The 24,368-nt window shown below is 40.8% G+C and overlaps 1 protein-coding gene across 1 annotated transcript in view; it reads right to left on the reverse strand.

The window, feature by feature from the left end:
• Positions 1 to 463: 463 nt before the first annotated feature.
• Positions 464 to 24,368, reverse strand: part of LOC124605435 (4-hydroxybutyrate coenzyme A transferase) — a 137,343-nt gene continuing 113,438 nt past the window's right edge. The window contains exons 3-9 of the mRNA XM_047137101.1: positions 22,441 to 22,589; positions 4,421 to 4,511; positions 3,875 to 4,063; positions 2,231 to 2,446; positions 2,013 to 2,150; positions 1,795 to 1,923; positions 464 to 1,397 (exon numbers count right to left, since the gene is read on the reverse strand). Of these exons, the coding sequence (XP_046993057.1) occupies positions 1,213 to 1,397; positions 1,795 to 1,923; positions 2,013 to 2,150; positions 2,231 to 2,446; positions 3,875 to 4,063; positions 4,421 to 4,511; positions 22,441 to 22,589 (1,097 nt within the window). The 3' untranslated portion in view covers positions 464 to 1,212. The remainder of the gene's footprint in view (positions 1,398 to 1,794; positions 1,924 to 2,012; positions 2,151 to 2,230; positions 2,447 to 3,874; positions 4,064 to 4,420; positions 4,512 to 22,440; positions 22,590 to 24,368) is intronic.

Below are 24,368 nucleotides of genomic sequence, written 5' to 3' on the forward strand. Positions count from 1 at the left end.
AAAAAGGATTACATTACAACTGGAACCAGACAAACTGTTATAAGAGTGGAACACAACCTGCGCAATAATTCTTTCCTCGACTTTTTCATAACATTCATAGGAATGTAGTAAGAGGATGTTCTTTTACTCTTTGTTGGTGACAGAAGTTCACATCTACCTTGTGCCTGATAAGTAAGGAGTTGCACACAGTCTTATGAACTACTTTTTGGAAGCCTTTGATCTAATTCATTTGAAGACTGAAGCTGTTAAAATTACATATTTCAGAATTTGAATTTTATATTAATAATCTTCCAGATTTATAGGTTCTAAAAAGTATTTAATACAAAGTGAAATATTTTGCCAACCACCTCATCTCCATGCAGATGCACATTCCTACAGCAAAATTTAAACAATAATATGTTTGACAGTTGTTTGATTATATTTCATGACACATAATTTACAGTGGAAAATAATATATTAAACATCACATAAAAGCTCCAACATTTATTTTAACAAGCAAGTAAAGGGGTTAAGACAAGCTTATTTTCATGTTCTCTTCAAAATCTTTGTAACAGGTATACAATGTTTAAGCAAAGAAACTGAACATTATGATGGACCACAATAATCTACTGAAATGTTATTGCTGTTAACCTTGAAGTGTTTTATTTCCAGATCATGAGATCATGAGAAACAAAAACTGCATTTTGAACTTTATGCAGTATCCTTTGTTACACTTGAAGCCATGAAGGGCCATTCCACTGTTTTAGCACCAACTAAGTGTTTTAACAGTGGGAGGCAGAATTATTATGTCTGTGTCAGCTAGACAGTCTTCACCACCTTGGATTAAAATTCAGATCTAAAATTATTATAATTACATATTGTATATCCAAGTCTTAATTTTTAATGATTCACCTAAAATAACATGAGTGAACAATAACATAGTGAACTGCACGTTTAACAGATAATTTAGTTTTCACAATGATTACCAATTACACTCAAAAACATACATTTTGAAATTATTTCATATAAAATTTAAAAAATTGATGTGTAGTATGAATTAAACCTAAAATATTTCAATCAAGTTTCACTGGCTTGCAATCGTGCTATGGACTATTTCTTCCTCTTCATTTACATTGTGTTTGTTGCAGTTACTATTGTTCTGACAAGTTCTGTTTAGTGGCAATCTAATGCCTTTATTATTCGAACAAGTAAATGCACAAGTTTTTTAACAGTTCAGGGTGCAGGCATAACTTTCAATCTGTCAAACGCTGCTTTCTCCAAAGCTTGCCGATGATTTGGATGAGCTATTTTAATCAATTCATATGCTCGCTGGCGCAAAGTCTTGCCAAACAGTTCAGCAATTCCATGCTCTGTCACCACATAATGAACATGAGCTCTTGTTGTTACAACACCAGCACCTAAGAATAGAAAGTTTCTCATTTTTAACACTTAATTTTTGCAGTGTACTACACTACTTGTAAATGTTAATCTATCACAAATTATATTTAGAATTTTGATGTTTCTGCAGTTGTTATTCATGGCTACAATGCAAGAATACAAATTAACTGATCATAGAGTAGGTAATGGGTGATACTTTGTTTTTGCCCTGTGCACTGTATATGTAGGCATATGTATGATGAGAACAACACTGATGAACATGAAACACTTATAATTTCTTAGAGTACATCTGCTAGTGATCTAAACTGATAACTCCTCTCGAAATCTGTCATGTTCTTAAATCAAACTACATGTTTATTAACAAGCACAAACAGTAACAACAGAAACAATCCAAACTTCAGTATAAACATCACTTACCAGGTTTGATAATAGGTACAATTTTAGATTCATTCTTCTTGGTTACAGATGGGAGAGCAATTATTGGTTTGCCTTTACCATCAAGAGCTTCTCCTGCACCTCTGATGAAATCTACTTGTCCACCAAAACCTGCAACATAAATTATTCCAGAATTTCTGTTTTGAAGTTGAAACATGACATAATAGGGCTCATAGAAATTTCCTGGACGTCATCCTTACCTGAATACATTCTTGTTCCTATAGAGTCTGATACTACTTGACCAGTAAGATCAACTTCAATACACGAATTTATAGCAGTCATGTTTGGATTCTGAGCAACAATTTTAGTGTTGTTCACATAATCCACTTCTTTCATTTCTGTAAGTAACCAAAAGCTTATTAACTTCTCACATTATAGTAAACTAATGTGAAAACATGTTTCCATTTATTCATCTTACCTATGAACGGATTATCATCAACAAAATCATACAGTTTCTTTGTTCCAATTAGAAAACTGCCAATTATTTTTCCTTTGTGAATTGTTTTGCGATTGTTAGTAACGCAACCTTTCGCTACTAAGTCTACCAAACCAACGCTGAACATTTCAGAGTGGATGCCTAGATCTTTATGGTTTCCCAAAGCATTCAGAACTGCATCCGGTATACTACCAATACCTGAAGCGAAAAAGGAATAATTCACCATCATTAATAGTGTGAGAGAATCTGCATTTTAATGTAACTTTTCATTTGTAATAGCTATTTAAATATCTGTCTTTTCTTATTTTGTTTTAAAACTATGTAAGTGACTGTTTGAAATTGTTTGAGCTTAAGTAATGGAGCATTCTGTAGTTAAAATCTGTTAGTGCCCACTTACAAGGTACTAAAGATTTTAAAAAGCGCTTGTCACACAGCATCACTAAAAAATAGACATAAACTTTAAACATTACCGGTACTGCCAGTGCTATTTTTCTCTTCATAAAAGTACACAGATGAATATAATTACAAGAATTTGCATACACACACAATTTTAGAAAACTATGTCAGTACTGGAAGCTCACCATTTCTGCATGGTGTGATTTAAGTTTGATGGAACACCCAAGCTGTTAATAAGGATCTCTGTAATTACTCTGAGCTTTTCAGAAACAGACAGTAAACTTAAGCAGACAAACTAAGAAAAACATTTACAATAAATGTTTTTGCATACTACTACAGAAACAAAACTGGCTAAATATGAACTAATATGTCAAGTAAAAAGTTTGTTTTTGACTGAAAATCTAGTGGAATAATATTCAAATAATGATGACTGCCCCAGCAAGGGTGGCCAAGCAGGTGTTTCTGTCATCATCTTACTTCCATTCAAAAATCTTCTTCTTCTTCTTCTTCTTCTTCTTCTTCTTCTTCTTCTTCACCTCGCTGACAAAAATAAACATTACAACTATTATTTGTTACTCTATTGAAGTTGCAATTAGAAATGTCTTTTGTTTGCAAAGACTAGATTTGGAAATGGTGTCCATTATGAAACAATCACCTTAGTCATAAATAGTGAAACATAATAAACCAGAACATTTGCAAACAGCCTAAGTTGGCAAACATGATTAACACATGCAAAATCACCTACAACATAATCTCACTGCTTCTTGCCACCACACAGCACCCACCCTGATGCTGTGTGACAGCTCATGATTGCCAACTGTAGCTATTTACAAACATGCTGGTCATACTATGTTTCAATAATTATGACAGAGGTGATTGATTGAAAACTGATGGTGTGTCCAAAACTAGCCCCCACAAATAAAGCTTATTTCTCACGGTGATTTTAACAGAGTTACAAACAGTAGTTTAGCACAAGTAAGTTGCTGACCCATTTTTCCTGTATCATGCTTGAGGTTCATAAAAAGTAAACATTAGTGAAAAACAAAAACCAAACATTTTTCTTCCCAAGAATGTACTATATTATCCAACTGTTATGAGACAAGGTAGTAGTTATAAGAAAATAACTATAAAAATCGGTTTTCTTTCTTTCTACAGGGGAAGAAATCACATAAGAGTGTGAGATAAATTAATGTATGTAAACAACACTAAATTTCTTTTGAAAGATCTCACCCATCTGAAGAGTAGCACCATCACAAACAAGGTTTGAAGCAATGTGTTGTCCAATCTTAGTTTCTTCTTCATTGGGTGGTTGACCTCCATGTTCAGGCAATGGACAATCCATTTTCACAGCATAATCAAAATGGGACACGTGCACCAGAGCATCACCAAATGTGCGGGGCATATGGCAATTAACATGTGCTAGAACAAAAATTATTATTTCCATCACACTTTATGTGAAGAACTAAATGTTTGTTACACATAACACCAATACAAAAAGCAGTAAATGAAGCTGTCTCTCATAGAAGTGTCCTGAATGGATAGTAAAAGTAGTGATGTGAATACTCTAGCAGTTGACAACACTGAAGAAAATTAGGCACACAACAAATTCAGTCCTGTTTTGCAGCAGAGTACTTGGGAGCACAGAAGGCATGTTATAAATTGTACACTGGCCAATGCCTGCAGCCATTTGACAGTCTTTAAATTTAGTTCCTTTATAACGTGATTTGTTTTTCACAGCAGGTTCTACATTTTATTAAAAAATACGTACTGACTTACCTACAATAATTTTTGAATATGTTAGTGCAGCACGCACACAGTCTACACTAGTTCCCAGGCTACAGTAGCCATGTCGGTCTGGTGGAGAAACCTGCAACATTGAATTAGTCAGTCAAATGTAGTTTTACAACTGAAATTACACATGATTATGATCTTGAATTTTAAAAGGCTTACAGCAGGAAATTGGAATGTGCAGTTAGAATTATAGTTTATTCCTCTCAAGATATACATTTACAAACCATTTGATCAGTTAGTTTGTTGCTCCATAGATCATATCACAATAAACATTAGCATATGGGACATTTAGATGGAATAAACACAGAGTGTGAAAAAAAAAATATTTATACGGCTAAATGCAGCCCATTTACATGATCTTTCTCTGTAAAAGTGACAGACTATTTCTACTCAAAATTTTCCCTATTGTACAGAAGGAGCTGTTAATACAGAAGGAGCTGTTAAGGAGATACTTTTCTTTACTCTGCATTTGGAAACACTTCAGCTACCTGTCAAACTCTTATTTCGATGGACAGGTTATCAAACAGTACAGTTTTGTAATTGCACACTTCATCCCTTTCTGTGTCAAAGTTAGGATCATTAAAGGGTAATGCAGATCATTTTAGAATGTGTGTGCAGAGTAGTTATTGATACCTGTGGAGTTGCCCTTCTTAAACAGCGGCCTATCGGCATCATGTTTAATTCAGTCTGGGAAAATATCCTGAATTAACGATGCATTACAGAAGAATCTATGTACATTACATATTATCAGACCGCAACTTTTTAATGCCTTGCCAGAAATCCATCCATACGAACTTTCACTTTTTAGTAAAGATCTTTCTTATTTCAGAAGAGGATGTCAGTTTAATTTTTATTTTATTTTATGTTCTCTGTATAGCTGCTTCACTGTACTGTTTCTTCTTTCTTTTTTGAACTACTTGCACCAATTTTTCCACCTTTTCAGTAAAAACAGACTAAAAAAATCTGGCACACAATAGCTGTCTTTTGCAATGCTTCTGTTCTATTTAACAGGAATAATGTCATCTATAGCTTCCTCTGTGTGTCTCAAAAATATTCCATACTAATTTTCTTCTATTGTGTGATCTGTCAGTTTCAGACAAGATGTGCATAATCCTGGGATTTTATTTATTTATTTATTTTACAAGTTTTCTCAACATAAAATAGAGAAGTATCTATAGGGAAGTATCTCTGGATCTTTACGTGTTCTGGGTATTTTGCCCAAGTCCTTCTTTTCTTTGCAAAGAGCCTGACACCTGCTGTGATACAAAGGTCACTATATTTTCATGGAAACTACTTCCATTAATGGATACAAAGACTACAAGCTTATTAAGAAATATTATGAATTTAGAACTAGAATCAGGTTCAATGTAAACTCCATCGCATCCAACATATTTTAAGCTTTCTTTAAAAATCTTCAGTAATTTTGTCAATCAATCTCACTATTTCAATTGCTTCTGGCCTGGACATGAAGCCAAATTACATAATGTGATTAACGGGACATCATGATCTGACCATCTGTTCACCACATAATAGGCATGTCTTTCTAAGTTCTACTTGTTGTTTGAATACATTATCTATCAAGCTGCTACTGTCTTAAGCAGCTCTGGTAGGGAAATTTACGATTTATACTAAACTGTAAGTGGCTAACGGAACATCTAGATGACTTTTCCTGTCAGATACAGTTCAAGAAATTTACATTAAAATCACTACATTGGCGAAAGATCCCAGACTAGTCCCCCATTTGGATCTCTGACACTGGACTGCCAAGGAGGAAATGACCAGGAGAAAAAGTTTGAACAACCTATGAAAGGATAACATTGTATGAGGTGGGGTGTGGAATGTCTGAAGTTTGAATGTGGTAAGAAAGCAAGAAAATCTGAAAATGCTAAGGCCCAATCTACATATAGGGTGACAGTTATTGAACTGTATGAAATAAAATTGTCAAATTCTGAATATTTTGCATTAGGGCTTTCAAACTGCACGGTTGGCTGTGGGGCATGATGGGAATTTTGATGTGAATATGGCTTAGTTTAGTGGCAAAGCTCACTTTCATTTGGATGGGTTCATCAATACACAAAATTGGCACTTTTAGGGGGCTGAGAATCTGCATTTCAATGGGTGAGTGTGTGGTGTGCGATGTCCTGTCATGGAATAATAGGTGCGATATTCCATGATGGCACGGCGACCACCGAATGGTATGTGAAGGTTTTGGAACATAATTTCATTCCCTTTATCCAAAGAGACCCTGATTTTGAGAAGATGAGGTTCGTGCAAGATGGAGTTCGACCCCATCGAAGCAGGAGGGTGTTTGATGTCCTGGAGGAGCACTTTGGGGATCGCACTCTGGCTCCGGGGTACCCAGAGGCCACTGGCATGGGCCTCGATTGGCCACCATATCCTTTGGATCTGAATACATGTGACTCCCTTTTTGTGGGGCTATATTAAAGACAAGGTGTACAGCAATAACTTCAAAACCACTGATGAGCTGGAAACAGCCATTCAGGAGGTCATCGAAAGCATCTATGTTCCGACATTTCAGCAAGTCATTCAAAATTTCGCCATACATTTGGGCCACATGATCATCAAGAAAGGCAGACATATCGAACATGTCATAACGTAAATCCAAGTATCTGTAGCAACATTCACATGTTGAATAAAACGTGTACACTCCGTAGTTTGTAAATATTCCACTTTTTTTTCATACAGTCCAATAATGGTCACCCTGCATAGGGGGGAGGGGTAAGTGAAATAAAACAGAAAGAAGATAAGTTTTCTGATCAGATGAGTATAGAGTAATATAAGGCATAAAATGGAATAAGGGGAGTAGGACTCAAAATAAATCGAAAAGTAGGGCAGAGAGTGAGCAGTACTGTGAACAGTTAACTGACAGCAAACCATGACCAACAACAATATATAACAAAAAGAGGTATATGTGTCGATGTCACAAGCAGAAGATGAAGAGAGAGGGAGGAACTATATGAGGGCACTCAACAAGTAATATAATATGTAAAGGGAAAAGAAAATCAAATAGCATGGGGGAATGGAATGCAGTTGTAGGGGGAGGAGTAGAAAAAAGGGTTATGGGAGAATATGGGCTTGGTACTCGGAATGAGAGAGGAGAAAGACTAATTGAGTTTTGTTATAAATTTCAGCTAGTAATAGTGAATATTCTGTTCAAGAATTACAAGAAGAGGTGGTATAATTGTGAAAGGCTGGGGAAGGGGAGGGGGGGGGGGGGAGATAAGAAAAGATTTCAGTTAGATTACATCATGGTCAGGCAGAGATTTCAATATCAGACATTGGGTTGTAAGGCGTACCTAGGAGCAAGTATCGACTGATCACAATTTAGAAATGACGAGGAGTAGGATGAAGTTTAAGAGAGTAATCAGGGAGAATCAATGCACAAGGAACTGGGACACAGAAGTACTAAGGAATGATGAGCTGTACTGTAAGATCTCTGAGGCTACAGACACTGCGATAATGAATAGCTCAGTAGGCAGTTCAGTTGAAGATGAACGGACATCACTAAGAGGGGTGATCACAGAAGTTGGAAAGAAAAACACAGATACAAGGAAGGTAACTGTGAGGAAACTACAGGTAAAAGAAGAAATACTTCAACTGTCCGATGAAAGAAGGACATACAGAAATGGTCCTGGAAATTCAGGAATGCAGAAACTCAACTCACTTAGGAATGAAATAAACAGGGAATTCAGGGAAGCTGAGATGAAATTATTGCATGAAAGATGTAAAGAAATCAAAAAAGAAATGATTGTCTGAACGACTGACTGAGCATACAGAAAAGTCAAAACAATCTTCGGTGAAATTAAAAGAAAGGGTGCTAACATTAAGAGTGAAATGGGAATTCCACAGCTGAAAGCAAAGGAGAAAGTAAACAGATAGATTTCCGGAAAGCATTTGATACGGTGCCCCATTGCAGGCTGTTATCGAAGCTATGAGCATACAGAATAAGTTCACAGATATGCGAGCGTTTTGAAGACTTTTTAAACATCATCAGAACCCACTATGTTGCCCTCGTCCGCAAGCATATAACAGAGATAAGGATATCATCAGGAGAGTGCCAGGCAAGTGTGATAGGATCACTATTGTTCTCTATATACATAAACGATTTGGCTGACAGGGTGGGCAGCAATCTGCAGTTGTTTGCTGATGATGCCATGGGAAGATATGCGATGACTAAGTCAAAATATCCAGTTGGTGTGATGAATGGTAGCTAGCCCCAAATGTGGAAAAATTTAAGTTAATGCATATGCGTAGGGAGGTCAAACCCGTATTGTTTGGATACAGTATTATTAGTGTCCTGCTTGACAACACAGTCACATTGTTTAAATATCTCGGCAAAACGTTGCAAGGCAACATGAGGTGGAATGAACATGTGAAAACTGTGGTAGGAAAGGCGAACGGTCAACTTTGGTTTATTGGGAGAATTTTAGGAAAGAGTGGTTCAGCTATAAAGGACGCTGGTGTGACCTATTGTTGATTACTGCTGGAGTGTTAAGATCTGTACCAGGTTGGACTGAAGGAAGACATCGAAGCAATTCAGAGGCAAGCTGCTAGATTTGTTACCAGTAGGTTCGAACAACGTGTAAGTGTTACAGAGATGCTTCGAGAACAAAATAAGAATCCATGGGTGTAAGGCAATGTTCTTTTCAAGGAACACCATTGAGAAAATTTAGAGAGCTGGCATTTGAAATTAATAGCCCAACGATTCTACTGCCACCAATACAAACGGTGCATAAGGACCATGAAGATAAGATACGAGAAGTTAGGGCTCATACAGAGACATAGACAGTCTTTTCTCCCTCATTCTATTTGTGAGTGATACAGGAAAGGAAATGATTAGTAGTTGTACAGGATAGCCTCCACCATGCACCATACTGTGGCTTGTTGAGTATCTATGTAGATGAAAATGGAGATGCAAGTGGAATGAGTACACTGAGAGCCTCTAGGAGGGGAAGGACTTGTCTGGTGACATGACAGAAGAAGAATCAGAAGTCAATAGGGAAGAGAGAGGAGCTGCAGTAATAGAATCAAAAGTTAGAAGAGCTTTGGAGGACTTAGGATCAAATAAGGCAGAAGGGATTGATAACATTCAATCAAAATTTCTAAAATCATGGAAGGAAGTAGCAACAAAATGACTATTCACATTGGGGTGCAGAATGTATGCGACTGGTGATATACCATCAGACTTTCGGAAAAACATCATCCACACAGCTTCGAAGATTGCAAAAGCCAACAAATGTGAGAATTATCACACTATCAGCTTAGCAGCTTATGCATCCACGTTGCTGACAAGAATAATATACAGAAGAATGGAAAAGAAAACTGAGGACCTGAAAGGCGAAGGCACCAAACCAGCAGTTCTAACATTGCGGTCAAAACAATGTTGAAAGGATTTGTTTACCTATCAAAAGTATACAAAAGAGTGTCAAATGGTGCATTATGTTTGAAATTCTGAGAATCAGAGGGGTAAGCTAAAGACAAAGACTGGTAATATACAACATGTACAAGAATCAATATTGAACAGTGGTAAGTTGGTTTACAAGGGGGGAGGAGGGGGGGGGGGGGGGGACCAAACTGTGAGGTCATTGGTCCCTTGTTCCCAGTAGAACAATTATCCAAAGAAAAGAAAATAACAAAGAAGACGTACAGCACGATAACAGGAGAAAGGAACTATCACTTCAATGGACAAAACATGACAAGAAAATCAGGCACAAGAAACAGGGAGAAGAGATTAGAAGCAAGAAAGCAGGTTACCATGCCTGGCTGACCATGAGAATAAAAAAGGAGAAACCAGCCACTCTGCAACATATTAAAACCTCCACCCTGAAAGTCCTAGGGTGGAGGACACAGAGGGACAAAGGATATGCACTAAAACTCAGATCAAATGATAAAACCCACCCTGATGAATAAAACGTAAAACTAAAGCTGCTGTTGAGGCATTGTAGCCCAACACTGAAAGTAGGGTGCTGGGAAAGTTAAAAGTCCACTGCAAAGCGGATAAAAGGGGGCAATCCAGGAAGAGGCAGATGACAGTCATTTGGGAGCCACTGCGCCACTGAGGTGGGTCTTTGCGGCGGACAAAGTAACCATGTGTGAGCCACATACGGCCAATATGGAGCCAACAAAGGCCAACTGATTTCCTGCGAGAAGCCCGCAGGGAGGATTTTCACGCATTCGCAGTCTCCTTAATGACACACAGTTTGTTGAGCATGCTGATATGCCACTCCGACTCCCAAGGCCAAAAAATCTTGCGGTGTAAGCCAAAACACAAATCAGTTTCAGAGATGCCCATCTCCATGAGTGGTTTCCGCGTAGCCTGTTTGGCCAGTCTATCAGCAAGTTTGTTGCCCGGGATTCCTGTGTGTCCTGGGGTCCACACACAAACACAACTGAGTGACTGGACCATTCCAGGGCAGAGATGGACTCCTGGATGTTCGTTACCAAAGGATGGCAATGGTAGCACTGGTCAATAGCTTAAAAGCTGCTCAGGGAGTCAGAACAGATAAGAAACGACTCACCAGAACAGGAAGGGATGTATTGAAGTGCACGAGATATGGCCACAAGCTCTGCAGTGAATACACTGCAGCCAGCAGGCAAGAAATGCTGTTCAATACGGCCTCTGTGGACACAGGCACAGCCAACATTACATTAAGCCATCGAGCCACGTGTAAACAACTTCAGAGCCCCGGAACACATCAAGAATCTAGAGGAATTGACAATGGAGAGTGGCAGGGTTAACTGAGTCCTTAGGGCCATGCAGAAGGTCCAGATGAAGCTTCAACCATGGAGGTGTACGTGAATGGACCCAAAGTAGATGTGGTAAAGGCAAGGACTCAAGTTCAGAGAGAAGGGATCGCATGCGAACAACAATTGTGAGCCTTGACCTGGGCCGCCAATGCGGGAGATGAACTGCTGCAGTTGGAAAAAGGAGACAGTAATTTGGATTCTCAGGAGAACTACGAATGTGGGCAACATAACTGGTGAGCAGTTGTGCATGTCAGATCTGAACTGTAGGGACTCCAGCCTCCACCAGTGCGCTTGTCACCGGACTCGTCCTAAAAGCTCCTGTCGCTAGGCAAATGCCACAGTGATGCACTGCGTAGAGTAAATGCAATGCTGAAGGTGCCACCAAACTGTAAACCAGACTCCCATAGTCAAGGCAGGATTGAACAAAGGCTCTGTAGAGCTGCGGCAGCTTAGAGCGATCTGCACCCAAGTTGGTGTTGCTCAGGAGCGGAGCGCATTGAAGTACTGCCAGCACTTCCGCTTAAGCTGACGAAGGTGAGGTAGCCAAGCCAATCGGGCATCAAAAACCAGTCCTAAGAATCGATATGTCTCCACTATAGTGAGTGGATCATCATTAAGATAAAGTTCTGGTTCTGGAAAAACGGTACGACGCCGACAAAAGTGCATGACACACGACTTTGAGGCTGAAAACTGGAAGCTGTGCCTGCACCTTGTGAATGGCTTCCTGTAGGCACCGCTCAGCAACACCAGTCCTGGCGGAGCAGTAAGAACTGCAGAAGTAATCCACATATAGAAAGGGTGAGATTGATGGCCCTACAGCTGCTGCTAGACCATTAATGGCCACTAAAAATAGAGATACACTCAATACAGAGCCCTGTGGGACCCTATTCTCCTGGATATGGGGGAAACTACGGGAGGCACTAACTTTGACACGGAAAGTACAAAGATATTGGAAATTCTGGATAAAAATCAGGAGCAGGCTTCGGAGACCCCATTCGTATAATGTAGCAAGGATATGATGTCGCCACGTGGTGTCGTGCTTTTCGTAAATCAAAAAAGGTGGCAACAAGGTGTTCAGATGGCAGACTCCAGGGACACAAGATTATCAGTGGTAGAGTGACCAAGGCGGAATCCGCCCTGGCACGGAGCCAATAGGCCATGTGACTCCAGGACCCAACCCAACCGCCGATACACCATATGTTCCATCAGCTTACAAAGAACGTTTGTGAGGCTATTCACATCAAGCGGGTTTGAGCACTGGTATGATGGTGCTCTTCTGTCCGTGCGATGGAAAGATGCCATCACATCAGATCCAATTGAAGATCATGAGAAGATGTCGCTTTTAGTCCGACGAGAGATGTTTACTCACCAGACTGTGGATCCGATCTGGCCCAGCAGCTGTGTCGGGGCAATTTGCAATGGCACTGAGGAGCTCCCACTCTGTACATGGGGCGTTATAGGGTTCACTGTGGCATGTAATGATGAGAGGACTTTCCCTTCTATCCACCATTTGAGAGTGCGAAAGGCTGGGGGATAATTCTCCGATGCAGAGGCGCGAGCATAGTGCTCAATGAAGTGTTCAGCAATCGCATTCGCATTGGTAGACAGATAACACGGCATTTATGTTAAATTCAGGAACACCTGTTGGGGTCTGGTACCCAAAAACTCCAGGGAAGGTGACGTATGGCACCCAATGGTCAAGACATCTCTCTCCCAACACTCCTGCATCCGTATTTTGATGAGCTGGTGGATGCGGGCATAGAGTCATTTAAAGGCTATGATGTGCTCCAGGGAAGGGTGCCGCTTATGCTGCTGTAGAGCTCGCTGATGCTCCTTAATTGCCTCAGAGACTTCCGGCGACCACCAAGGGACTGTCTTTCACCAGGGGCACCCTAAAGAATGAGGGATCGTGTTTTCCATTGCCAAAACGATCGCTGCAGTTACCTGCTCAACCACCACATCGATGTACCATGTGGAGGAGATTCAATGGTGACAGCAGAGGTGAAATCATCCCAGTCGGCCTTGTTTAAAGCCCATCTGGGCAGGCATCCATAGGCCTGATGACGGGAAAGTGACAGGAAGATGGGGAAGTCATCGCTACCAAACAGGCCGTCATGTGCTCTCCAGTGGATAGATGGGAGAAGGCCAGGACAGCAAACCAAGAAATTAATGATCGAATATGTGCCATGTGCCACACTGAAATCTGTGGAGGAATCTGTACTTAAGAGCCAGAGGTTGAGTTGTGATGGTAAATTTTCGACATCTCTGCCTCGGCCAGTGAGCAAGGTGCCATCCCACAAAGGGTTATGAGCAAAAAGTTCCAAAACTAGGAAAGGTTTAGGGAGTTGATCAATCACAGTGCAGCCAATGCATTCAGGGATACTAAACCATGTGGAGAAGATATACGTTGCAGACAGTTATTTCCTGTGTTGTCCTTATCCTGATAGCCACAGCTTCAAGAGAGGTTTGAAGGGGCACAGGTTCACTGTATACTGAGTTCAGGACATAAACACAAACTCCAGCTGACACACTATTATAGACAGTACGGTTCTTGTAATATCCTCTATAGCCGCGGAGGGCAGGGGTCCACACTTCCGGGAACCAGGTATCCTGGAGGGCAATGCAGAAATCATGTGTAAAGCTTAACAGTTGCCCGAGCTCAGCCAGGTGGTGGAAAAAACCACCGCAATTCCACTGGAGGATGACGTGATCGTGAGACTGGGAAGGCATGGAACACTCCATGAGGTAGTCTACGCCTCAGGGTCACCTGCTGCCACAGACTTAGTTCCTGAACAGGCTATATCCATTGTATCCGAGGGTCTGGCAAGATCTAGGTCCTCGGCAGGTGCCAGAATCTTCAAGTCATCCTCAGACGCAGAGCTTGTAGGCTGCGGTGATGTGGGTGCCACCACAATTTCCTTGGTTTTGGGGGTCTTCTTTCTGGATTTCCCTCACTTATCCTTGGGTTTCTCTGGCTGGGAAGGCGTCACTGATTCCGTCTCTGGGACGGAGGATGATCATGAAGCCCTGCAACCAGCTGCTTTTGGGCCCTTCAGCCACTGGCGGGTGTCATCTTTCCTGCTAGCAGAAATCTGATAGTTGGGGGGGACACTGCTCCTGAGGTAGGTGGTGCGGGAGCAACAGGAAGGGAAGTGCCACCCCACCATCGAGGGGGCAGGTGTAGTCTTCCGGCTCTGAGAGGCAACTGGAACTCTTGGAACTGATGTGATTACAAATGTTCTCGTAGTGGAGGCATAAGAGGTGGTCTAGCCACAGGATGTAGGTGTTCAAATTTCCTCTTAGCCTCAGTGTAGGTCAGTCGGTCCAGGGTCTTGTACTCTATGATTTTCCTTTCTTGCTGTTAAATCCTGCAGTCTGGTGAGCAAGGGGAGTGATACTTTCCACAGTTGACACAGATGGGAGGTGCGGCACATGGAGTATTGGGACTGGATGGACGTCCACAATCTCGACATATGATGCTGGAAGTACAGTGGGAAGATGTATACGCCAACTTCCAGCACTTAAAGCCCTGCACTGGGAGAGGGATATATGACTTGACACCACGGCAGTAGATCATCACCTTGACCTTCTTGGGTAATGTATCACCCTTGAAGGCCGAGATGAAGGCACTGGTGGCATCCTGATTATCCCTCAGATCACAATGGACGCGCCGGATGAAATGAACTCCTCATCGCTCGAAGTTGGCGAGCAGCTCGTCATCAGACTGCAAAAGAAGGTCCCTGTGGAACATAATACCCTGGACCATATTTAAGCTCATATAAGGCATGATGGTTACAGAAACATCGCCCAGCTCACCACAACCGAGTAACGCCCATGAATGGGCAGAGGATGCTGTTTTGATCAAGACTGACCTAGATCTCATTTTGGACAAGCCCTCCACCTCCCCAAACTTGTCCTCTAAACGCTCTACAAAAAACTGAGGCTTCATCAAGACAAAGGGTTCCCCAACAGCTCTCTTACATATGAGGTACCTGGGCGAATAAGGTTCGCTGCCATCCTTAGCCTGGTGTTCCTCCCATGGTGTGGTCAGGAAGGTTGGTTGGCTGGTTGGTTGGTTTGGGGAAGGAGACCAGACAGCGTGGTCATCGGTCTCATCGGATTAGGGGAGGATGGGGAAGGAAGTCGGCCGTGCCCTTTCAGAGGAACCAGTCCGGCATTTGCCTGGAGTGATTTAGGGAAATCACGGAAAACCTAAATCAGGATGGCCGGACGCGGGATTGAACCGTCGTCCTTCCGAATGCGAGTCCAGTGTGTAACCACTGCGCCACCTCGCTCGGTCGTGGTCAGGAAGGGGAATGATTTAGGATCACACTTCTTTGCACTGTACTGAGACTTAGAACACTTAGAGACTGCTAGCGTTCGATCACCAGCAAGTGATGACGTGGTACGCTTCATCGCGCATCAACTGCTCTGATGCCACCCACTCCAATCAGGGGCCCTCCCCACAGGCACCACACAGCAGCAAAGGCCACCTGGCAGGATGCCCATTGCCTAGAGCCCCAATGCCCCATGGTGACGGGCATCTACTCCTTGGCATACATGGGGATCCCCGTGTAGTCAGGGGGCTACAACCAACAGTGTTCATGGCGATCCCACCACAACAGACTGGCTACCATGCTGGATATGAGTTGCAAAGAATTCCATGGTCATCGTCGGTGCAGAAAACGACACTGCGTAGTGGGTGGAGGAAAACGCTCCCAGGAAGGTGTCCTCGCCAAAGAGATGGAGGATGAGCGGGACTGCAATGCCTCGATGACGAAGTGGGCTGAAGATCTCAATGCATGATGGACATGATGCACCATGTAAGGCGCCCTTCCCAAATTGGCTCGCTCTTCGGGAAAATTTTGGAAAATGGAGGTCAACCCTACATGGGACCATTGCATGAAGGCCAAAAGGTGTGAGACTCCTTTTAGTCGCCTTTTACGACAGGCAGGAATACCTCAGGCCTGCAGGGGGGAGACCAAGAATGAAGTACTCTGATTGAGGAGAGTGTAAGACAGGGAAGTAGTCTTTTGCCCTGTTGTTGATCTATAGTCAAAGAAACAATGATGGAAATGAAAGAAAGGTTCAAGAGCAGAATTAAAATTCAAGGTGAAAGGATGTCAATGATAAGAGCTGCTGATGACATTGCTATCCTCAGCGAAAAAGGAAATATTACAGGATCTATTGAATGGCATGAACAGTCTCACAAGTACAGAATATGAATTAAAAGTAAACTGTAAAAAGATTGCAGTAATGAGAAGTTGTAGAAACAAGAAACTTAACATTAGGACTTGTGATCAATAAATAGATGAAATCAAGGAATTCTGCTACCTAGACAGCAAAACCACCCATGACAAGTGGAGCAAGGAAGACATAAAAAAGTAGACTAGCACTGACAAAAAGGGCATTAAATTTCTGAAAATATTCATTTGAAGCACAGCATTGTATGGCAAAGGGACATGGGCAGTGGGATACTAACAGAAGAGAATTCAAGCATTTGAGATGCGGTGCAACAGAAAAATGTTGAAAATGAGGTGGAATGATAAGGTAAGGATTGAGGAGGTTCTCTGCAGACTAGACAAGGAAAGGAATGCATGTAAAACACTGACAAGAAAAAAGGACAGAATGGTAGCACATCTGTTATAACATCAGGTACAAGAGGGAGCTGTAGAGGGAAAAAAAACTGCAGAAGAAGTCAGAGATCAAAATAAATCCAGCAAATAAATGATGACATAGGCTGCAAGTGCTACTCTGAGATGAAGAGGTTGGCACAGGAGAGGAATTCGTGGCAGGCCACATCAAACTAGTTAGATGACACATTATGATTTTCTAACCCTGTGGGTATCTGCTGTAAAGACAGACAAATGCAAGTGATATCCGTATCTTTCAACCTACTCAGATACTGCTGACAAAGTAACACCTCATTTACTTTACTTTTGACCCCCTAACACAGTGATGAAGAACGCTGATTTCACTGTTCACTCTATTATTATAAGATGAACTGGGAGTCTTTGTCAATTCCATTTCCTATTATTTTCCATCTGAATTCTGAATCTGACCCTGAAGTCAACGTCTCACCTGACACCAATAACCACAGTGATTTGCCTTTGTCTCTCTCAAGTTTCCTGGTGATTGTTGTTCTAACTTGTCCTTACCCCTCCTACTCAGGGATGGGTCATGTAAAGGGTATTTCCACCTTCTTATAGCAACTACTGAAACTGAACAGCAGAGTCAACCCAGCACTTGTCATGGCGCTAAAGAACCTACATACAACCCACATTTATGTGCTCAATAGCTACTCCTATTCTGGTCAGGTCATCTTTAATTTGGTACTTCTGTTTTTAGCAAGGCTGTTTCCAGTTCCCTCAACCATCAACACCCGGTCTGCTTAGGTGCATTTTTACACATTTGTTCTAAGGTTTCTGTTACATGTTTAAACATTTATTTTTCATGTAACTGCTGCCCCACATCCCTCCTATGACTGGTACCTAGCAGCAGAACTCTTTTTTTCCTATTCTGTTTTTTACCTGAATTATCTGTATGTTTCTTAGCATTGTTGTTTACTTTTGATCAGCAATTGTACTGGATGGCTCGTAACGTGTCAACAAATGATTCACTTCCAAAACCAAGCCATGTTGTAATTGAATGGTGTCTCCACCTGTTGATGTCTTATGGGTTTGATAGAGATGATTATTGCTGGGAACTGGCCGAAAGAACTGTTTTACAGGATTTATACCGAAAAAATTCTTGATAAGATATTGTATGACCATATATACCGCAGGGCTGTTCATGCACACATCCTCCCTCATACTGTTTTGGCTGCTTTAATTTGATAAAGACAACTCATCTACTAGGTCAGATTATCTACTCTTCTGACATATCCATCATTTTGAGGGCAGATGATGCAGCATTCAATCCCAGCAATACTGAAGAAAATTTAAAATCGTTATCTTATTGCTACACTACAGACTGAGTACTTCACTTGAGTACACTAACAGGTAAGTCCAATAAAGCTGAATGGATGGGGGATTGGAACCTCTACGACAAATGTGTCAAAGAAATGATTCCCTCTCATTTCAACTGTGCTAGGAGTGCACATCTACACTAGCAGAACAGTATCAGCCCAAGGCACACAACGGATTCTCAAGACTTTCACATGTCTATAGCTAATGCTGACATACTATGCAACATACTGAAAATTCTAATCAGGCATCTGATCAGACATGACAATGGAACAGCCCTGGAAGAGATCCCAATAGGGGCAGTTAAGAATTACGGATGATTCATGGCTGCAGCATATGGGATGTTGTGTCATCTCAATGGACTTTAGATTATGCTAAATCTCTAAAAAGACTGGACAAGTAGGGATGGTTACAGAGGTATATCCAAGAATATGTAGATATGGTGCCTTCCCGTGTAGTCAGTGATAATCTTCAAACTGAGAAGTTATGTGTGTGGTTATGAAAACACCTTTCCTTGATAAGGAGATAGTGTCACCTGCAATTGGAACAATCAGTTACATACAGGTGAGCTCGAGGAACTCATCAACTAAGGGAAGAAACTGGTGGGAGAAAACTTTTAAGATGTAAAGTGCAAACAAAAGGATAATGTGGCAATATGGTTACTCTAGCTTCAGTTTCATGTACACTGAAAATTTCAAACACAAAAGTTGTAGTCAAACCTCTTATTCCCTTCCCATGGGTGTGCGTTGCCAAGCAATCTGATGATTATCATGCAAAATTTTTGTAATTTTGGCTTGAGACCTTTCCAGGGTCTCTTCATCAGGATGGCACAAGGGCACAAACTAATCATTGTATGCAGCATTCACTCCAATACAGGAAGATGTGGACCTTGGTATGCTCACTTATGCAATAAAATGCTTCTACTGAAAGTTGTACGGATGATGACTACAATAGCCATCTCCGAGTCAGTGTGCCAGATCTATGTGGACTATGTGCAAGAGCAGTTCCTCTTGTAATGTTATGGAAGTTCTTGACAGGCATCCTAATGACATCCATTACGAACTCAGCAAATAGCACAACACATTGAGCTTTACTGCACTCACCAACAAAATTCATCTTCTTGATCACAATAGCCACTGCACTGTTGCAGGAAAGATTTTTATCCACTGACACAAACAAATGGAACTTTATTTCAATGCTGATGACTGAAATAGAAGTAAGGGCATCATAGTTAGGCAGAAAATAGAAGATGCCAATTTGGTGATTGTGAACACTGCTGTATCAAATTTGCTACTTTGACTGTGTCACCATCATTGGTGACGAATTAGATATCCTAGTACTGCCGACAGCATTATCCTCTTCTCAAAATAACATATTTTTCCCAAATAGTATGATGATTGTTGTTCCAGAATTTTATACTCATCAACATGGTACCAATTCAAATCCACAGGGCATTCCTTTCCTTCATCCAGAAAGTGGGTATGATGCTACCTTAACCCCTTTTCGACAAGGGGAGACGAAAGTGTGTGATTTCGCAGTGTCTTTAAACAGCCAGACATAACAGTACACAAAGTTTTTGCAGCACAGGAAAAGTTTTCTGATGACATGGTATGGCAGAAACATCACCCCAGATACCACTGACTATCTTCCGTACCAACAATGTCAAAACTGTGGCAAAACCCAAATCCTAACTGAAGAGGCTGCCACCTACCCAATCTTTTCATACCTACGAAAAGATTCCATCAGTTTAAAATGACCATGCTAGAAAGAGGTGGCGTGATTCTCATAACAAAAATTCAACTCAAGACTCTTTACTGAAAATCATTTCTTGAAAATGTACGAAAGGGTGTAGCAATGGGCCTGCAACTATAAAAAGCAGGACTTCAGTGCTCTGCCATTAACAAACATTGTTGTGACCCTAAATATAAAAATTCGTCTGAGCTGGACCTCAACATGAAGAATGCTATATGAGATTACAACAGCAGGTAAGCACTAACAAACATCACTGATGACAAGAAAGCTAATGTCCAAGTTGACTTGCCATCTGGACCAAAAGGTCAAGGTGTTCACTTTTTGTGAGATTCCATTGCGTATCACTTCATTTGTAGTAGTAGTAGTAGTAGTTTGTATCTTTATACATGCATTTAGGAGGTAAGAAATGGCACTGTATTAGATGTAATGAAAATCTTTATGAAATATACATCATTTCGATAATATCAATAACTGTGGCATTTTTAACACTCTGTGATGCACTGATCAGTTACAAATGTGACCTGTATGTAGGTGACTTACGCAGGTTCTATGGAGTATTTTGATCAGAGAGATTGCACTCTGAAATTTTTTGACCAGATAAATTTAGCCATCATACTCACACTTACACTTACATGACAACAATGAGTGTCATAAAATCAAAGGGAGATAGGTGTAGGTATATACTTTTACAGACTTTACATCTGAAAATCCTTCAGTTACTAACGAAAGTTTACAACTTAGGTGATTGGAAGTCATCAACACACACACTTAATAACTGTTGGAATTGTCCTCCTCTTGCTTCTAAATACGCCTGCACACTTTTCGTGTCATGGACTTTCGCACCCTCTGGAATACTCCCCAATGGATTTGAATGGTTCCACAGGCTTCCACGAAATGTTTATAAAGTGTTTCTTGCATCTGAGAGATGTGCTGCATAGACAGATTGTTTAACATGCCCCCAGAGATGATAATCTAAAGAACTGAGATTGGGGGAAAGTGCAGGCCATGAAATTGTTTCTACTCTACCTATCCATCCGTCATCATGGATACCAGCCATTGCATCTCCAACAAAGACTGAAATGTTCTGCAGCTCCATCATGCATAAACTACATGTTTCTTCTTATTTGCAGGTGCACACCCTGTAGTAGACCTTGGATGGTATTCCGAATAAATGCCCTGTAGACAGCACATGTAAGACGAGCTCTGAGAACATCTGGTCCTACCAGACAGTTACCTGGAATTCCAGCCCACACATTAATCTTAAACTGATGCCGACATCTGGCCTATACTATAGGTTGAGGATTGAAATTGCCCCAGAAGTGTTGGCTGTGAAAATCTGTTACTCAATTTCTTCCAAATACTGCCATGTCTGTAAACAAAACTGAACAGAGAAACAAGGGATTGGCAGTTTGTGCAACAGATCATCGCAGAAGTTCTCCAAGGATGGGTGATCGTCAAGTGTAAGGCCCCGTAAACATTAAAAATTTTATATGGATACGTGAGCTGTTTGTGGAGTATCCTCTGTGTTGAACTTGGAAACGTAAAACATGCCTGGGCCACCTGGCTCTTCTTCGACAGCCTGTAGAATGCACACATCCTAGTCAGGCATGTGAGCAACATGTGGTCTTCCTTGACCCATAGTCCGTGGTGCTACGGATCCTGTCTTGGCAATGCAACAATACACAGCACCAAAAGTTGGATGACTCTGTTGTCATAGCTCTGGAAAAACGGCCTCATGCCCGTCATCATTCACATGGACGTACATAAAAATTATGTCAGACTACTTGTGAATTAATATCCTTCTATGTTTTAATGGAACACTTTCAGTTAACTCACTACCTGCAATACACATATACATTGGACACACTGAAGACAGATGAATCTCTTATGTTAACAAGCCTTCCTGGCAACATAATGTCATCTAGAATAGGAATCAAACGGGCGCATAGAAGTAGTTTGGTCATACTTGGGAAGCTGTTTAATGTCGTCCTTCATTAATAACTAAGAAAACAAAGGACTTTTGGACATGTGTTTATATGAACTTTTTTCTGTTTAGGTGTAAAGAACCTGTCCCAAAAGTTTGTAGAAGTATCAGATATCTTGCCACAGAGTATGCAAGGTAGAGCAGCAGAGTTCATCTTGCAGAGGGAGTATAAATTTGAAATCGGACAACACAGCGGCAAGTGATCAGCCATTGACATACTGAAAAAAAAAAGCATGTTTGTTAAGGTTATTGTTTTCTGCATTTTCATACCAATAGCTAGTAAATCACAACCATATGACTATCAAATCAAGTGTAAGAATTTTTATAGGTACTGGACTGTACTGGTAAATTAGAATAAGAAACTGACTGTAAATACAGAACAATGCACATTACTTTAAGTATGGTAATATCCAGAAAAAAATCTAGACTCTGAACGTAACGATAAAATGTGAAAAATTTAGGAATTCCCCAATTAAAGTGAGATACAGATGACAGCATTAATTTTCTGACAAAAATATTCATATTTCCAAACTTACCTGAATAAGTGCTACATCAGGTTTGACAATCTTTTGATGGAAAAGCTTAGGAATTTCTGACAAGAAAATTGGTATACAGTCCGAACGACCTTCAGCTACTGATTTCCGTACATTTGCTGCCATGAAGAAAGAACATGAGCGAAAGATACCTGAAACAAATAGATATAATTAATATAATAAACAGTATATACTCTACACAAATGTACTTTGGCAACGTGTTAAGTGCTCCTGTACTTCATTTTCTTAGACAAACACAGGGTGTATTTTTCAGGTACCATATGCAACAGGTATTACTGTATGAATACTGCATTGTAGAGCACAGGTGATTCTGTTTTCTATAAGCCAGTTAAATGAATTTTTACTGCACCCTGTTTTGAATATTTTAGTAATCTTCTGCCAGTTTAAATTTCTCTCAAGTAACTTAATAATTCCAGAAATAAGGTATACAAGATCTAATCTTCAAGAAACAAACAAATTCACACTCACTTAAGTGACTCCCACATATAATCCATATGTTGCAATACCTTCAAACTGATGAATTATATTTTTGCCCCATGGTTTCAAGACAACTTCCTGAACACAGAATGGGGGGGGGGGGCTCCACCTAGCTCTCAGGGAAACGAAGACGTAGTTCAGCAAGATGGTTTTCTTTCAAGAAGTTGATATGGATAAATGTTCTCAGTCTACGAGATGAAGCAATTAATGTTTTGAAATATTCAAATCAATGTTCCTTTAAGACAATTACAGCAATAATTTTTAAACTTTTACAATTTCATTAAGCACTGTTCATGACACATTTGGAATTACTGTGGCGGAAGTTTTACAACCCATGTGACACTTTCTTATTCACAGGGATATGTACATTCGGTACAGAACATAAAACGAAAGAGATGCTTTAGGGTTATCTGTTGACTGTATATCTGATAGCTTTGGGGTTATCTGTCGACTGTATATCTGCCTCCTTGCCAGTAACGTGTATTCTTATCACCACCAGGGGGTAAAGCTAGTTCGCGTCCGTAGTATAACACTATACGTGCACCCTGGCTAACACTAAATGAACTAGCACATACTGTCAGTCAGATAATCTGAGGATCTCCTGACTATAAGACACTTTGAGAAAGAGTTATGTCACCAGACAGACCAAACGGCCCTTCTCAGATCCCTCTGACCAGGAAACTCGGACCTGTGGTTCGAATTTGTCACATAAACATAGAAGGCATAAGCTGTTCTAAGTGCTAGTTTCTATCGAAACTATTAAAAAATGACAACATTGACTTGGTTGCTATACAGGAAACCCATAGTGATACAGTGTAACAACTAAATAAAAGGGCAAAATACCAGGCTATGAGTGTTGGGAGCGACATATCATAGGTCTTATGGAGTAGCCACATATGTCAAACAAAATATTGAAAACGCTTTCCCAATTTCTACATCCATCAATGAAGACATTCATAATGTTGTCACAAAAATCGGAAGCATTACCGTCTCCAATATTTCTAAGCCACCCGCTACACCTTGGCCAGCCCACATTCTTCAAACTCAACCACATCCTGCTGTATATGTTGGGGATTTCAATAGTCATCATGTGCAGTGTAAGTATAAAGACAATGATGCAAATGGAGAAGCATTAGCAAAATGGGCAGAAGACGAATACTTATACCATGTATTTAATGCTAAGGATCGATTTACGTTTAGATCAGCTGCCTGGAGACAGGAATACAATCCTGTTCTGTGTTTCGTCTCATCCAGCAACAAGGACCAACCTCTCATGGCCTTGCGTAGAGTTCTGCACGACTTTCCACACAGTCAAAACCGTCCAATCACAATAGAGGTAGGAACTCGAATTCCCCTAATTACCTCTATTCCTCGCCCACAACAGATTTTTAAAAAAGCCAATCAGAATGGGTTCTCCACAGATCTGGACAAAT

This window comes from Schistocerca americana, chromosome 3, assembly GCF_021461395.2.
Source record: "Schistocerca americana isolate TAMUIC-IGC-003095 chromosome 3, iqSchAmer2.1, whole genome shotgun sequence".
NCBI lineage: Eukaryota > Metazoa > Arthropoda > Insecta > Orthoptera > Acrididae > Schistocerca > Schistocerca americana.